The following is a 15,394-nucleotide window of genomic DNA, read 5'->3' as shown; positions in this document are numbered from 1 at the left end:
CTCTCCAACTGAGATTTTAAGGGCGGTTAATATGTTTGCTAAAGGGACGTCCAAGGTTATATATCAGTTGGCATTGTTAAGGGCAGAGAACTAGAGCCTCCGAGCAGCAAATGAGGCACTAAGCAAGCGCCGAAGGGTTAAAAAACAACGGCTCCGACAAGGAGGATCACTTTCTGTATAGGATGCATAGGATCTGCAGGGCCAGAGAGACGTTGAGGTACAGATTAAGGAGGAAACGCAGGCGGGTAGTGGTCGGAAGCCGAGGGTTGAGACACGCGCGCGGCATTGTGGCAACTGCGGCGAGCCTGGCCACAATGCGCGTACCTGTCAGATAGTTGTTGAAACGTCCGAGGAAGACGATTCCGAGTAGTTTCGTTCGTTTTGAGCTGGTTGGGTGGAATTAATATAGATAAAGTTAAGGGGGTATGGTTTAGTGTAACTTTCGTATGCATGTAACTTTCGCTATACACTTACGTTAGAGCCATGTCGTATATTCCTACCACTCTACGGGTGTGGCAGACCATCTAACAGGCAGGATTCTGTATAACTAGTTGATAATGTCAAATACTATTACCGATACAGCCAATACTGTACTTGGAATGGCGTAGGTACTGTTCTAGCTCCGTTGGCTGTATGCTCTGCGATACACAATGATACACTACACCACCTCTCCCTCTCTCTCCTATAGATGTCCTACAGCCTCGGACTACTTCCTCGGCACCAGCCGCATGGGCACGTCCTCCGGGGGGATCAGCGTCACCGGCCCACTACCACTGCGCAAGCGTGCGGTTCTGAGCACACGGGCGGCCTTTTCTGCATCGTGGTCGGTCATCTCCAACCGGTAGTTTCTCAACATGCGCGACATGATGGCAACAAACTCGACCCTCGCAAAGCTGCGGCCCAGACAGGCGCGCGGCCCTTCCCCAAATGAGAGGAAGGTGCCCCTGCGGTTGCCGGGAATGGGCACGCTGCCGGCGGCGATCTCGGCCTCCTGCTCGGGCGTCAGGGGCTTGGCCGGGTCCAGCCCGTGCGGATCCGCAACCAGCCAGCGCCGCGGTTCGATGACCTCCGGGCTGGGCCAAATTTCCGGGTTGTAGTGGATCGCTGTGTTGTTGACCACGAGGTAGGATCCGTCGGGAACCACGTGGCCGCCCTTGATGAGAGGCACTTCCTGCTCGCCGACTGCGACGCGGCCAAGTGTTTGCACAATAGGGAAGACACGCATCACTTCGTACTGCGGATGGTCGTTAGTAGTTAAGTACGGGTAGTCACGAAACCACACCGGAGAAATACTAAGACGTAAAGGGAGGCGCACCATAAAGGCAACAAGATAGCGGAACTGAGGGAAGTCATCGGTGTACGACAGCTCCGACCGGCCCGCTTTCTGCGCCCGATGGTAGACGGCATCGATCTCTTGGAGGATGCGGTCCTGGACTTCCTTGTGGAGAGCCAACACAAGACTGCTAAACAGCGCCGTATTCGCCGTCGTATCATATCCTGTCACAATCCGCGGTCCATGGTCAGAACAACTGGATTGAAAGTGTGTGTTGTGAACATCCCGGGATATGAGAGGAGCACACATACCGGCGACGAGAAAGATAAAGACATTGCCCTTGATCTCTTCGTGTGTGAGGGCGGTCCGGCCGATGGCGGCCGCATCCTTGCTCTTCTCGGCCGCGATGTTGGACCTCAGCACGGCAGTAAGCAAGTTCTCGCGGTATGCCTCGCCGGCGTCGCCACGCTCTAGCCTCTCACGCTCCTCGGCCAGCATATCGTCGATGTACTGGTCGAGCTCGTTGGCGGCGCGGTAGGCAACCGGCCACGGCGACCAGCGGAGCACCAAACGCGGGAGCAGCAGGATGTGCGGAAGGTGGGAGACGACGTGCGTCAGGGCGCTCACGAGCGAGTACTCATGGCCCGGCGGCACCCGGTCGGGCCGGTCCCCTTCTCCCCACTCGGCCTGGTGCCCGAAGCCCGCCAGCGACATGGTGTTCATGGTCAGCGCGTAGATGCGTTCCTTCATGCTGTCTTCGGGCCGCCACGCCGCCACCATCATGTCGACCTGCCGCGCCGTCTCTTCCCAGACAAGCCGCGCTACGGCCTCGGCTGCCAGGGGCGGTAGCGTGATGCCCAAGTGGAACTTCCAAAGGTCGCCCTCGACCGAAACCACGTTGGGACCAAAGGGCTCGAGAATTTCTGACAAAATGGGCGTGAATTAAATGTTTACTGAGACCCAACAGTGATACCAAGTACTACTAGTCGTAGAGTCAAATAGGGAAGGAAAGAACTCACTCATCTTGTCGGGCGGCTTGACGAAGGCTTTACGGCGTGTGACCAGCCTCGACGCAGCGTTGGGGTCACTGATGTAGCACATCAGGCTGTTGAAGGTGACGACCAGGAAGCAGTCGCCGTACTCGTGGGTCGCTCGCCCACGGTCCTCATACTGCCAGTCCTTGATCATGAAGCGTGCCCACCGCGGCCATCCCTTACCCTGCTGCAGGTAGTCTTTGTAGTACCAGCGCAGAAACCCGTCCGTGATGAACGCGGGCGCCTCGAGCTCGTGCACCGGCGACCACGTGTAGGGCAGGCCGGATCGCTGGGCTGCTCGGAGGTTGCGCAGGAACCGGAGGGATGTGTAGATGATTTGGGCGCCCACGAGAAGCGCGACGATGCTGAGGGAGGCCGGTGCCATGGTTGTGTATTGTCGCTGTCATCATTCGGGCATCAACACTAGGAGTATTGCCTCATTGTCGACGAGCACTTATACTAAGCTGTGCAGTCTGTGTGTGAGGGGTACACCCATAGCTAGCTAGCCCGTCTTGTCAATAGCCGGAAGTGCCAATCGGATGTTGTGCGAGGTCAGCGAAGTCAGCCGCAGCGGTGTTGCATGCTGCATGCATCCAGATGCACCCTGTCGGCTTGCCACCCCCCTGCTCCCGGTCATTACTGGATTGAGCGGCACACCGGTGCTCCATTGTAAATTGCCATACTTGCCCATCAGGGTGCTGGTTGGGGACTGGAGACCAAGAGCGCCCCCTGTGAAGCGGTCCCATGTATTTCCATTACTACTTCTATTGTAAACCTCGGTCCGTAGGGCACGACCTGAAGGAAGCGGCGTCGAGACTGATCCGGCCATTACGATGGACCGGCACCGCCAGTGGCAGGAGACACTCAGCCGCGTCTCTCGAGGCGTCCATGTTCAAACGCTCAGACGAGTGGCGAAAATGGACAACCTACACCACCTCCAAGCGCAGGCGGGCTGGCGGGAGGCCATCGCCCTCGTCCTCGCGATGGTCGTGCTGAATATGATGTACAACCTGTACTTCCACCCGCTTGCTCGGTTTCCCGGCCCGCCTTTGGCTCGATCATCACTGGTGAGAATAAATGACGTCTTCTCTACAGGGCACAAGCTGAGACATGACACACAGCTATGGCGGCTTTGGCACACCATGCGCGGGCGGTCGCATCGTGTCATACAGAGAGCGCACCAGGAATACGGTTTGTACCCTCCACTCAAGCCAGTGAGACAGCCAAAGAAAGAAAGAGAAAGACACGCTGATATCCTAGTAGGCCCCGTCTTCCGGGTCTCCCCCAACGAGCTCTCGTTTGCCTCTGTGGGCTCCTGGAAAGCCATCTACGGCTTCCCGGGTCCAGGAAAGGACCACCTCATCAAAGGCGAATTCTACGACATCTTCGGCGGCGCCTACAAGACGGGCTGCGTTGGGTCGGAGCGCAATCCCACCATCCACGCCCGCAAGAAGAAGAACCTGACGGCTGCCTTTTCGGTGAAGGCCCTGGCGGCCCAGGAACCCATCGTGCAGGCATGTCTAGATCGATTTGTTGAGAAGCTGGGGCCGCTAAGCGAAAAGAGTGTGGGTAAGGGGATCAATGTGGTCGAATGGTTGGAGATGGCGGCCTTTGATATCCTCGGGGAGATGGCGTTTGGCGAAGGCTTCGGATGTGTCGAGAAAGGTTCGTTCAAAGTCCTTGCTACTCTTAGTAGCAGTTGAACAAAGTGCTAATCTGAGACCTTCCAACCCCCGAACCAGAGGAACACCACAGCTGGATGGACCTCATTCTCAAGCACCTCTTTGAAGTGACCATGGTCGACAATCTCCGCAGATTCAAGGTTCTGGCCGTTCTCGGCCGCGTTTTACTCCCGTCGCTTGTCTCGGGAGTGCGGGAAGAGCACTCTATGTACAGCCGAGCAAAGGTACAGAAGCGTCTTGACGCGTCTACACCTCGCCAGGATTTCTTCACCCACATCGTCAACAAGGTCCGCAGCGGCGATGTGTCGCAGGAGGAGATGACGGCCCATGCTTCCACCTTGATGTAAGGCTTTTCTTTCTTTCTTTCTCGCAAGGTCTGTTGATGGTGTCTCGTGGTTTACTGAGATCCTCCAGCATCGCCGGCGGCGAGACCACAGCGACCGCCCTCGCAGCGGCCGTGTACTACCTTCTCAAGACGCCCGGCACGCTCGAGAAGCTGACGCACGAGATACGGTCCCGGTACAAGTCGTACTCCGAGATCGACGCTACATCCGCCCAGCAGCTGCCTTACTTGCAGGCCGTCATCCAGGAGGCTCTGCGCATCCACCCGCCGGGCTCGCAGGGTTTCCCACGCGTGTCGCCGGGGTGCGAGATTGACGGGTATTGGGTGCCGAAAGGGGTATGTACTTCTACCATAATAGATATGACATTCTCTGCTTGTAACCCTGTCATTGCTGACAACATCCATAGACCGAAGTCTACACCAGCGCCTGGACTGTCACGCACGACCCGCAGTATTTCCATGACCCTATGACCTTCAAGCCCGAGCGCTGGCTCGACCCGGACTGCGCCGACGTTACCGAGGCCAGCCAACCCTTTTCGCTCGGGTATCGGGCGTGCATCGGTCGCAAGTATGCCATACCCCCGAGAGTCTTACTAGTAGTATTATGGTGTTCCCACCTTGCCGCAGACTCCTGAGTGCTGACTGAGACTCCGTTCCAGCTTTGCATTCCTCGAGATGGCGTCGTGTCTGTCCAAGATGCTCTTCCGCTACGACCTGAAGCTGGTCGACAATGACCTCGACTGGGAGGCGGCTTCGCGTTGCTATGTCATGTGGTGGAAGGCGCCGGTGCATGTCTTGTTCGAGGAGCGGGCGCGCAGAAACGATGAAGTTCCACCGTGCGAGTTGGGCGAGCTTGAGCACTAGAGCTTAAATGTGGCACTGTGGCTCTGGCAACGAGAGACCAATTTGGGGTTGATATGGCAGCTTAACCAAGTCATCAGTGCCAAGCAGAGGGCGGCTCGGTGGCTTAGATCTCCCGAATAAAAGAGGGGCCGGTCACGCATATGAAGTGAGCGTAAAGTATCGCAGGTAGTACTGAAGGGGCGAAACCAAGACGTTTGTCCTGTCTTCATTCGTGTTTGGAATGTAAATACCGGAGAAATCTTGTTAACTGGTTAACTACCCAAACTATCAATAACTGTTGCGGGTGACCACTTGACGTCGTGGCTCCTCGTTCTCCAGACAGCCCACCTTGCCCTGGCTTTCTCTTCCTTCCACGAGCTTAGCTTAGCTTCCAGAAAACAATCACAAAAACCACCACAGTTGATGTCTTCGGTCCTCTGTGTGTGTGCCTCCTGTGCGTGTTTTCCCACGATAACGTTACAGAGAAACTCGGCCCAAACCACCACTGCCGCCCCTAGTCCCACGACGTCTGAAATATATCCGTCAGCCACCCATCACCAGTTTGTAATAGACCTAAGGTCGCCGGACCTCTCAGAATAGCATCATTTTCAAAGAAACCAACGCTTCCCGGCATCATAAAGCCAGGCGCATCCCCAGCGCCATTGTCTCCCGGCCCGCCTTCCCCCCTGATTTCACCGCTGCCGCCACTACCAGGTCCATAGCCATGTAGTTCAGTAGCCGCAGCCGCAGCCGCAGCAGCAGCAGCAGCAGTCTCCTTTCTGTCCGCCAACCACCGCTCACGTAGGCCTTTCGCCCAGTGACGGCATTTGGTGAAAATATCCAGCCCCTCTTCTTCCTCCTGCCCGTCCTGTGCTTTTCTCCGGCCATTCCCAACTACCTCCCAGCCCGCGGCAGCTTGCGCAAACCCGGCGGCAAGCCGCTCGCAGATGGCCGCGACATCCAGCGCCCCGGCCGGGTCGGCGGCGGTCGTCCGAGAAAGGCGGAACAGCGCGATCAAGAAGTGGGCCGTCTGGTCCCAGAAACCAACCGGCAGGCCGGCGTAGCGGGTGGGCGGGATGGTGAAGAAGACGTCGTCGAAGAAGCGGCGGACGGCGTCGAGCTGCGCCGACAGCGCCGTATGCCGCTGCAGGTCTGGGATGCCGCTCGTGCTGGCGGTGCTGAGCGATTGAAGCGCTGTTTCGTGGAGGAGAAGGTCGGCCTGCAGGATCTGGGTTGCTAGGATCTCTGTGGGTGGGGTTTTTTTTTTTTTTTCCTTTTAGTTGGTGCGGCCGGTACAGTATTTGAATTGTTTATCTTGTGAAGGGAGTGAAAAGCAGGTAAGGCTATAGTGGTAAGGGGAGAATTACGTACCATTGGATGCCAGCTTTTCGGGAATCTCGCGGCGGATGTTGTTGATCTGTAGTCGGAGCGCGTCAACGTAGGACGGCGGAATCATGCTATCGTGAGGCTTGCGCAGGATCTGGACGATTTGGTTGACGACCAGCTGATAGCGAACTGCAGCAACGAGAACTGTGTCGCCGAGCCACTGTGGCCGTTGCACGAGGTGCTCTAGACATTCCTCGAGGTAGGCTTTTTGATAGTACCTGTTAGCGGTCAGGTCCTTTTTATACTGTGTCTGGAAAATAAACGAACTTGTCCAGGCCAGGGGCTCTAGCCGTTTCTGGCTCGTGGCAATGCTTGATACCATCGAAAGACACGGTTAGTAGTGAAAACACCCTGTCGTGTTGTAGCGCAGTGTTCTTTTTCTCACATGGATGTAACGACAAAACAGCCCAAGACGGCTCGCCGAGCCTCTGCGGGGCTCTCTCCCGCAGCAGGCTCGTCGCACGAAGCGTTATTGGTAATGAAGGCTATCTTGGAGGCCTCGGCCTGGGGCCGGTGTAGTACGAGATCGTAGATGAGAGAATGGGCGAGACAGCCCATAAGGGTGAGGTGCGGCTTCATTTTCTGGTGGTAGTGTGACCTGCCATATGTTAGCTCACCGCCAGTAACGCTCAGACCGAATCCGAGTGGTTGACTCGTACTAGACTCACCACGACATGAAAATCAGGAGGCCCCAGAGCAGATCCATGTTCTTCTCGTCCTCCACTACCATCGCCTTGGCAAGGTGTTGCTTGATGGCTTGGTTCATACGGCGCTGCTGAGGAAGCGACTTGGTGGTGACAGTCATGAGATTGAACCAGAGAAACGGCCTTTCCTCGCGGAGCCGAGCTGATGTCACATCAGGTGCGAAACAGAGAAACGGAGCTGAGAAAGCATTGTGCGTGCGGAACTCGGAGAGATTGTGTTCAGCCTCCTCTGGCGTGAGCTGCTCCGCGCACGTTGCGAGCTCCTCAGGCATGCCGGGAACTCTTGGCTCAAGGCTATGAGTATGGGCCGGCCAGGTCGCTGATGACCGTTGTGAGGATGACGAGGGGTCAAGAGATATACGGACGGCCGAACTTTGGGCCGATGACTGGTTTCATATCAGCATATAATAGTACTAGTAGTACTAAGTATCTAAGGTATCTGTGTGCTTGAGAGGTTGCATGTGGAAGCCTCTCAGCTGTCCGGGAACATGGTACTTACGTCGGAAGAATCGTCATCTTCTTCCAGCATCTGATCATCAGGGCCGTGAGTAGCCGAGCCGGTGCTGGCAAGAAGCGTGCCCAGCCCGTGTTTGGCCAAGGTGGTATCACCAAGCCGGATCGGCTGGCCTGTCGCTGCGCTGTTCTTCAGGAGCCCTACCAACTCCTGCAGCTGGTCCTCCAGGCGCGCTGTTGTTACAGCAATCAACGTCAGCCTGGCCTCTCTCAAACCAGCCAAGAATTAACTCGAGGCATAAAGGGGATGGTTCTTAGTTCTGACAGATGCGGGCGCTGTTGGTCTGTCGCCCGTTCCACTTGCGGAGCGACGGTTGGAGCGTGCACTGTTTCTTGAGCCGAAGGCACCTGCGAGCAATCAGCCGGCCTGTCCTCCTTCCCTGGGTGGGCCTTCGTCCTTCGTCCTTCGGACCGGAGCAGGGTGCTCGGGGGCGAGTCGGGCTCAATCTGCCAAAGAAAAGCTGACCTTTCGCACGTCGCATCGTCAGCGGAGCGGTAGATGCACCTGCACTTTGCTCGTGCACAGTGTATGCAGGCCCGGCCATACGAAGCCGGGACTCCCTTCGTCGATCTCTGCGTCGCCATGTGATAGCTCCCTGGTACGTTGCGGTGCAAAGCGGGATGGCGAAGACGAGCCCCCTCTCAGCCGGCAGGAGTTTGAGCTGAATCCGTGACCTGTCTCACTGCAAACGGGAACGGAATCTTGACCAATTCCGAGCGAGCGGTAACTTGGCAGCAGGCGCAGCAAGCGCCGCAAGCAGCCGCAATCCTTCCGCCGCCGCGAATTGTCAATGACGCGGATTTCGGAGCGGAACAGCTCGTCCAGGAAACGTAGGTAGCGATAGTCCCAACTCAAGTCGCAAGCTAGCAACAGCAGAAAACGAAAAGAAAGGGAAAGAACGACGCGGGAGAATATGTGTCATTGATCCGACCGGTGAATCTCTTGCTTATGGACGTGGCAAGTTCAAGTTTACTGTTCAACATCGCGAATTCTTCCGCTTATAGCATTCCCAAATCCCAATGAGCTTGATTTCCTGGGTAAACAGTAAACTTGTACATACAGTGCAACTGAACCACTAATTAATAAGCTCGCCCTTCAAGCACCCTGGCCGCTCCCACGGACAATTCCTTTCCTCAGCTTTTCCGCATACGGGTATCTTCAGCCAGATATCAGAACCTATCTCGAATTCTCGATACGCCCACGCCGCCAAACATGGAAAAGCTATCGACAACACAGCCGGACGACGGACCGGGATCGAACACGATGTTCAAGCCGCCATCGCGGCCGCCTTCGTCCGAGAGAACGGTGCTGGATTCGGGGCCAGATACCAGCAGCAGCAGCAAACGGAGCAAAGGCGAGGGAGATGTGGCGCCAGAACTTGGTCAAGCAGCAAGCGAACAAGACCAAGACCCAAACGCGCAGCCGTACATCACTGGGTTCAAGCTGTTGATCATCGTTACGTGCCTTACGTTGATCCTCTTTCTGGTCATCCTCGACACATCCATCATCTCGACCGCCATACCGCAAATCACGAACGAGTTCCGCTCGCTGCAGGATGTCGGTTGGTATGCCTCGGCTTACTCGGTAGCCTCGGCCGCCCTGCAGCCCCTGACGGGCAAGATCTACCAGAAGTTCAGCCTCAAGTGGTCGTTTCTCTGGTTCCTGACCGCGTTCGAGATCGGCTCTCTGCTCTGCGGAGTGGCGACGTCGTCGACGATGCTGGTGAGTGGCACGCCATTCAAGTTCTTGTCTTGACTTGTTTCGGGGCTCTTGCTAGTCCAAGGGCTAAGAAGTTGCCGTCTCCTGCCCAGATCGTCGGTCGTGCTGTTGCCGGAATGGGGACATCCGGTATCTTCACCGGCGGACTCGCCATCGTCACGGCCTGCGCCCCCCTTGACCGGCGCCCGGCCCTGATCGGGCTTATGATGGGGGTCTCGCAGATCGGCATGGTCAGCGGGCCGCTGATCGGAGGTGCCCTGACTCAGTACTCGACCTGGCGCTGGTGCTTCTACATCAACCTGCCCGTCGGCGGCGTGGCCGCCCTCTACCTCATCCTGATCTCCCTGCCCGAGCAGACCAGGAAGGAGCCCGCACTCTCCGTCCTCCCCTCCCTGTACCGCCACCTGGACCCGGTCGGCTTCGTCCTGATGGCCCCGGCCACCATCCAGCTGCTGCTCGCACTCGAGTTTGGAGGCACGCGGTTCCCGTGGAACTCGGCGACCGTCATCGGCCTCTTCTGCGGCGCGGCCGGCACCTTCGCGGTGTGGTTTGCGTGGAATTGGCACCGGGGCGACGCGGCGCTGGTGCCCATGTCCATTTTCTGGCGGCGCACCGTGTGGGCGTCGGCCGTCATGCAGATGAGCCTGTCGGCGGCGCTGCTGTGCACCAGCTACTTTCTGCCCATTTACTTCCAGGCCGTTATGGGCGCGTCGCCGCTCACCTCGGGCGTCTACCTGCTTCCTAGTGTCCTGTCCCAGGTGCTTGGCGTCGTTGTGTCTGGGTTTCTGGTTCAGAGGACGGGATATGTCGTGCCGTATGCGCTTGCTTCGGCCGCCATCGCCGCTGTGGGCACCGGCCTGTTCTCGCTTTTCTCGCCCACCACGTCGACGGGCATGTGGGTTGGGATACAGATTCTCGCTGGTGTCGGCCGTGGAATTGGACTGCAGATGGTATGGAAACACACAGTTCCAGACTGCCCCCTTTGTAATAGTAACATGGTTCGCTGATAGACAGCTTGTCTTTCCTTACAGGGCATGCTCGCTGTGCAGACGGTCCTCAGCACCGAGGAGACGTCAATTGGGTTCGCACTGCTCATGTTTGCGCAGTTCATCGGCTCGTCCGTCTGGATGGTCGTCGCTAGCACCGTCTTCAACCAGAGCCTAGCGAGCGAGCTGGCGGCAAACATACCAGAGACAGACCCCGGGCGTATTATTGCTGTGGGCGCCACGGGATTCCGCCAGCTCCCGGATCTCAGTCCAGAGGACATCACTGCGATCCTCTGGTCGTATGCCAACGCCACGGATCGCACTTTCTACGTACCGGCCGCCATCGCCGCGTTGGCGTTTTGTGTGGCGCCGTTTATGGGGTGGGTGGATTTGCGGAGGAAATATCCCGAGGCTGGGACTGTTGTCGAGGTCTGATTGATGTGATAGTATGTGGGATGGATGGATCTTGTGTCCTAGCAGCTAATTCTTTCGACCATGTATAAACCATTCATCAACCTCAGCGAAACCTGTCCAACCTCAGATCCCTCGTCAGAAATGAATCCCACTCGCTTTCTCTAAAACCGTGCAGGTCATCTACCATACACCGAAGTCCCGAGACTGGGGTTCACTCGACGCTAGATCTCAGAAACTGAGCCGAGTTGACCAGGAGGGTCTCGACCAAGTCCGAGGCCCGTTTCTCTGTGTCGGCTGCCTTTCTGTACACCGACTCGCTGCCCAGCATCTCGGCTGAGACCTTGAGACTGCGGGCAAGCCGCTTCTGGGCCCCCAGCCGCTGGGCAATGAGCGTCGAGAGCACCGTCTCCCATTCGAGGGGTGAGTCCACCTCGTACTCGCCTACCACCACGGATGGCCGGTCCAGGACTGGTGTCTTTCTGTTTTGTAGAAATCTGCCAGCAAAGCCCCGTTCAGTTGTCAGTCGATCATGCATTGGAATGTAAGTAAGGTAAGTAGCTCGCGGATCACAAAAGCGTCTCAGAACAGAACTTCGACGCAGGGGTTGAGAGTCTGAAGGACGTGAACATATTGAGAGTTGTTTACATTTTGGCGATGCTCTCGCCCAGCCGGAGCAGCCTCTCGGCCAAAAAGGTGAGCAGCGTCAGGTTCTCAGGCCGCCGCGAGCACTGCAGGCATAGCAGCATGCCTTCGCCGTACCCAACGGCCTCCTTGTGCAGTGCGAGCCCGGCGTCGAGGCAGCTCGTCGGCGCCGACTCGAGCTCATGCACTAGGAACGTCACGTGCTGCAGGCACAGACAGACCAGCCGGTCTCGGCCTCCTGCGGCTACGGCTGCGTCATCGTCGAGCGGCTGCGTTCTCTTGGCTGGCGTAGGACTGGTGGGTACTAGTGGTGGTGGTGGTAACCGGGACGACCGGTTGTGTGTGTTATCGGTCATGTCGTGAGAGCTGGGGGTCGGCAGGCCCGCAAGCAGCGACGTTTCGAACTCTTCGGCCGAGCAGCTCATCAGGCCGACGTTGTCGCCATTTGGCTGGCTCAGGTCCGTATTGAGCCACGGCGGGGAGAAGATGGCTCCAAACATACTAGTGGGTTTTCGGTGCGGCGCAGCGTCAGCCAGCCAGTACTCGAGGCTCAGGACGCTGTCATGGCGGTTGCTGGCTGTGTCTTCCGCGCCCATGGGACATGACGCGTTTTGGCTGGCCGGCGGAGAGCCGTGTGAACCGTTTCCATAGGGTGCATCCCCCATCCGGCGCTCATCGACGATGAATTTCGGCGTCGGCCATGAGATATTATTCAGGGGCCGCATAGATATGTCATTGTCCACTGCTTGTGTAGAGTCTGTAGACGAGTTGTCGGATACAGCCTGGTGCGTCTGGGGAGATTTAGGATGCGCCGTGGGCGGACTGGGAGCTTTGTTCCGCCGACTACTTTGTCTGTTGGCGGTGGCATCTTTGCCTGTGCTGGAAGTGTGCTGCCTGCCGGCCTCGTTTCGCTTCTTGGATGGCCGCTTACCCTCACCCCGCTGTGTATACACGCAAGGCTTGGAAAGGGTTCTGCACCGGGAACAGCCGCTCTTTTCGCTGGAGCAGCGGATCTAAGCGTGGTCGTGGTCAGCAACCTTTGCAGATTAGCACTGTAAGTATGATGCTCACCTTCTTCTCGCGGCAGCTCTGGCATGCTTGCGGGACCTGAGGTCTTGCCGTGACAGGGTCGACGGGCTGCTGAGTGAGTGTGTCATTCTCTGGGTTGGAATCAAACCGCCACGTGCCAAACATGATGGGAGCTTTGAGACCTGGAACAGTCCTTGGGCAGCAGTGCTACGGGGGGGCGGGCGCACTCATGTACTACTAGATTAGGCCAATGCGTTGCAGCTGCCAGTCTCGGCAAAACTTGAGTAATGGCGGCGACTGTCATACATATGTACTACAAAGCTTAAGGTCCTTAGGATTCCGACCGTCCTGTCGTGATGCGGCACTGCACATGTTGAAAAAGGGGAGGGGGGGCCGCTTCTACGCATGGTGGGCGCGGGTTTTTTGTGTGCAGCTTGGGGAGCATCGCTGCGCAGCCTGTGTTCTATTGCATGTAAGACGTCCAACATCGGTGAGTTGACGAAGTAGTCCAGAACCATGTGTCAGAGCCGATGGTACTATGGTACTGCTTACCCAGGACAGGAAAACAAATCGACCGGAACTTGCCTGCCGTTTTCTACATAGGTACTTTTATCAGGGCACTGCGCGGTGCTCTAGCTAATTAACCAATGCCGCATCACCTACTTTGTTAGTTCACCAGTCACACACCAAGTTGGACTGAAAGGTAACCCCCTCTATGGAATATTGGAATAGTGCAGCCCTAGGGTGCGTACGTTAACATTGCTACTCCGAGGTACTATGATTACCCGGGGGCCTTGCAGTACGGGTCATCATTGAGAAGCCAAGATCGTACCCTAGCCTATCTGGAGTTCTGTGCCTCTAGCTGCGATCTGGCCTGGTAATCGTAGCGATCCCGTTGGGTTGAATCGAGCCAGGATCGGGGCCGCAATGGGCCGCTCCGGATTCTGGACGCCTCGTTTGCTCTAACGGAGTCGAGAAGCAGCCTCTCGATGCAACCGGAGCGGCATCAGAGGCTTACGCCTGCCCAGTCCCTGTTCCGTTCCGAATTCCATTCCGCCAAGCACCCTTATCATTCCACCGAGTGCCCGACCCGGCATCTCGCATTTGTTTCCCGAATCAGCGTCTTTGTGCGCTCTGCGGGCGGATGATATAATATCTATCTGACCCAAACTCTCGGCGCTGGCGTATCGCGGTGCAGCTCCTGTTTACGTCTTACGCTTCTCCCCTCCACGTCCCGGATTCCGAGCCTCGCTTCCGCCATCCCGCCGGCACGCAGTCAGCCCCTGTGGCCCCCTTCCGGCCATCTAGACCGCTCCTCCAACGCACGTGCAGCGCCGAGTTCGAGGCTGTATCAACACCGCGTTCGGCATGAGTTTCGATCCCAAAACGGATATTCCCAATCTCCAGGGGAAGGTTATCTTGGTGACTGGCGGTAAGCCTATCTCGGCGTCTTCATGTCCCCTCGTTACGTCTATGTCCTACTAAGACTATGTCTTCCTCCATTCTTCCGCCCTCCTCTCCTCTCTCGCCCACATTCTCCCGTCACAACTCCACCTCCGTATCCCTTCTTCCATTCTGCACCATGTAAAGTAAGCCGTGTTGCTGACCTTGCGGTATAACCATGGCGCAGGCACCGCCGGCGTCGGCGCGCGGTCAGTCGTGCAGCTTGCCCAGAGAAACCCAGCGCACATCTACTTCACCGGACGGAACACCAAAAGCGCGGATGCCGTTCTCAAGGAGGCTGCCGCAACGGGCAGCAAAACCCAGCTCCAATTCCTGCCGTGCGATCTGACGAGTCTAGCCTCGGTCAAGGCCGCCGCGGAGACGGTGCTGGCCGAGCAGGCGCGGCTTGACGTGGTGCTCGCCAACGCTGGCATCATGAACAAGCCCCCCACGTTGACCCAGGATGGCTACGAGCTGCAATTTGGCGTCAACTACCTGGGCCACGCTCTGCTGATCCGCAAGCTGCTGCCGCTGCTGGAGCGGACGGCGGCCGAGCCCGGGGCCGACGTACGCGTCGTCGTGCTGACCAGCACGGGCTTCCGCGGCGCCCCCAACGGCGGCATCCAGTTCGACCGCGTCAAGACGGTGCAGGAATTTCCCGTCATCGGCGGCATGATCCGCTACGGCCAGAGCAAGCTGGCCGACGTGCTGCTGGCGCGCGAGCTAGCCCGCCGCTACCCGGCCATCCTCAGTGTCAGCGTGACCCCAGGCATCGTCGGCACCGATCTTGTCAACAACCTGAGCCTCTTCCACCGCAGCGTCGCCAAGCTGTCCGCCTACCTGGGCCAGGGCGGCCTCATCAAGCCCGAGGACGGCGCCAAGAGCCAGCTGTGGTGCGTCGGCGCCCCGAGGAGCAAGATCAAGTCGGGCGAGTTCTACGAACCCATCGGCGTCCTGTCCAAGATCTCGACCAAGTATTCAGCAGATATGGGCCTCGCCAAGCGCCTGTGGGAATGGACCGACACCGAGTTGGAGAAGTGGATGTAATCAGTCGACCGAGGACGATTAGTACTAGTACTTAGTAGTTACTTTAAGGGTTATCATTGTCGTCGGATTACTAGTAGCGAATACCAGAATCTTGATTTCACCTCTTCACTTAGTAGCACCTGGCCTGGCATTGGAAGTTCTTTGCGCACCTCTCCCTCCCCCCCCTCCCCACCTGCCCCCGGATACCGGTCCCGATACTTACACATCAACAGCGGTACTTATCACTCCACTACACCGAGTTAGTATCATTGATAGGCTGCTGACTTCTTCTTCTCCCTTATCCGACTTCTCCCTTAACTATCCAAATTGATAATAACAAGCCACCTCTCTCTGCC

General features: G+C 57.4%; 6 protein-coding genes across 6 annotated transcripts; 3 read left to right on the top strand and 3 right to left on the bottom strand.

Annotated features, from left to right (window-relative positions):
* Window positions 1–552: 552 nt before the first annotated feature.
* B0T15DRAFT_544963 (cytochrome P450) lies at window positions 553–2,836 on the bottom strand. Its single transcript, XM_062870115.1, has 4 exons — window positions 2,293–2,836; window positions 1,585–2,196; window positions 1,316–1,497; window positions 553–1,234 (listed from the first exon to the last, which is right to left on the bottom strand). Exons 1-4 carry the CDS (start codon window positions 2,690–2,692, stop codon window positions 707–709), a joined length of 1,722 nt encoding a protein of 573 aa, XP_062717686.1. The 5' UTR covers window positions 2,693–2,836; the 3' UTR covers window positions 553–706.
* Window positions 2,837–3,290: 454 nt separating this feature from the next.
* On the top strand, window positions 3,291–5,196 carry B0T15DRAFT_488042 (putative cytochrome P450; the record flags this gene model as incomplete). Its single annotated transcript, XM_062866469.1, has 7 exons — window positions 3,291–3,374; window positions 3,429–3,498; window positions 3,571–3,972; window positions 4,050–4,332; window positions 4,404–4,668; window positions 4,740–4,900; window positions 4,992–5,196. The coding sequence occupies 7 exons, from the start codon at window positions 3,291–3,293 to the stop codon at window positions 5,194–5,196; spliced, it is 1,470 nt and encodes a 489-aa protein (XP_062717685.1).
* A 493-nt stretch (window positions 5,197–5,689) lies between these two features.
* B0T15DRAFT_405045 (uncharacterized protein) lies at window positions 5,690–8,363 on the bottom strand (the record flags this gene model as incomplete). Its single annotated transcript, XM_062865280.1, has 8 exons — window positions 5,690–6,420; window positions 6,547–6,765; window positions 6,829–6,872; window positions 6,947–7,159; window positions 7,230–7,637; window positions 7,754–7,952; window positions 8,044–8,126; window positions 8,245–8,363. The coding sequence occupies 8 exons, from the start codon at window positions 8,361–8,363 to the stop codon at window positions 5,690–5,692; spliced, it is 2,016 nt and encodes a 671-aa protein (XP_062717684.1).
* A 679-nt stretch (window positions 8,364–9,042) lies between these two features.
* On the top strand, window positions 9,043–10,919 carry B0T15DRAFT_405326 (major facilitator superfamily domain-containing protein; the record flags this gene model as incomplete). Its single annotated transcript, XM_062865290.1, has 3 exons — window positions 9,043–9,501; window positions 9,591–10,448; window positions 10,530–10,919. 3 exons carry the CDS (start codon window positions 9,043–9,045, stop codon window positions 10,917–10,919), a joined length of 1,707 nt encoding a protein of 568 aa, XP_062717683.1.
* Window positions 10,920–11,396: 477 nt separating this feature from the next.
* On the bottom strand, window positions 11,397–12,791 carry B0T15DRAFT_544955 (uncharacterized protein). The gene is made up of 2 exons (XM_062870114.1): window positions 12,612–12,791; window positions 11,397–12,553 (listed from the first exon to the last, which is right to left on the bottom strand). The coding sequence occupies exons 1-2, from the start codon at window positions 12,732–12,734 to the stop codon at window positions 11,540–11,542; spliced, it is 1,137 nt and encodes a 378-aa protein (XP_062717682.1). The 5' UTR covers window positions 12,735–12,791; the 3' UTR covers window positions 11,397–11,539.
* An 859-nt stretch (window positions 12,792–13,650) lies between these two features.
* Window positions 13,651–15,160, top strand: B0T15DRAFT_544953 (oxidoreductase). The gene is made up of 2 exons (XM_062870113.1): window positions 13,651–14,001; window positions 14,200–15,160. Exons 1-2 carry the CDS (start codon window positions 13,938–13,940, stop codon window positions 15,057–15,059), a joined length of 924 nt encoding a protein of 307 aa, XP_062717681.1. The 5' UTR covers window positions 13,651–13,937; the 3' UTR covers window positions 15,060–15,160.
* The last annotated feature ends 234 nt before the right edge of the window (window positions 15,161–15,394 follow it).

Source organism: Chaetomium strumarium (genome assembly GCF_033439665.1).
Source record: "Chaetomium strumarium strain CBS 333.67 chromosome Unknown B0T15scaffold_8, whole genome shotgun sequence".
Taxonomy (NCBI): domain Eukaryota; kingdom Fungi; phylum Ascomycota; class Sordariomycetes; order Sordariales; family Chaetomiaceae; genus Chaetomium; species Chaetomium strumarium.
Note: the sequence above shows the minus strand (reverse complement) of the source record. Positions and strands in the feature narration are given on the sequence as shown.

Excerpts from the sequence above, each read along its gene's own strand:
- B0T15DRAFT_544963 (XM_062870115.1), bottom strand. The coding sequence starts at position 2,692 with ATGGCACCGGCCTCCCTCAGCATCGTCGCGCTTCTCGTGGGCGCCCAA. Across the intron at positions 2,197-2,292 it reads CAAGCCGCCCGACAAGATGA|AAATTCTCGAGCCCTTTGGT; the intron begins GTGAGTTCTTTC and ends CCATTTTGTCAG. Across the intron at positions 1,498-1,584 it reads CTTTATCTTTCTCGTCGCCG|GATATGATACGACGGCGAAT; the intron begins GTATGTGTGCTC and ends GGATTGTGACAG.
- B0T15DRAFT_544955 (XM_062870114.1), bottom strand. The coding sequence starts at position 12,734 with ATGTTTGGCACGTGGCGGTTTGATTCCAACCCAGAGAATGACACACTC. Across the intron at positions 12,554-12,611 it reads AGAGCTGCCGCGAGAAGAAG|ATCCGCTGCTCCAGCGAAAA; the intron begins GTGAGCATCATA and ends GACCACGCTTAG.
- B0T15DRAFT_544953 (XM_062870113.1), top strand. The coding sequence starts at position 13,938 with ATGAGTTTCGATCCCAAAACGGATATTCCCAATCTCCAGGGGAAGGTT. Across the intron at positions 14,002-14,199 it reads GGTTATCTTGGTGACTGGCG|GCACCGCCGGCGTCGGCGCG; the intron begins GTAAGCCTATCT and ends ACCATGGCGCAG.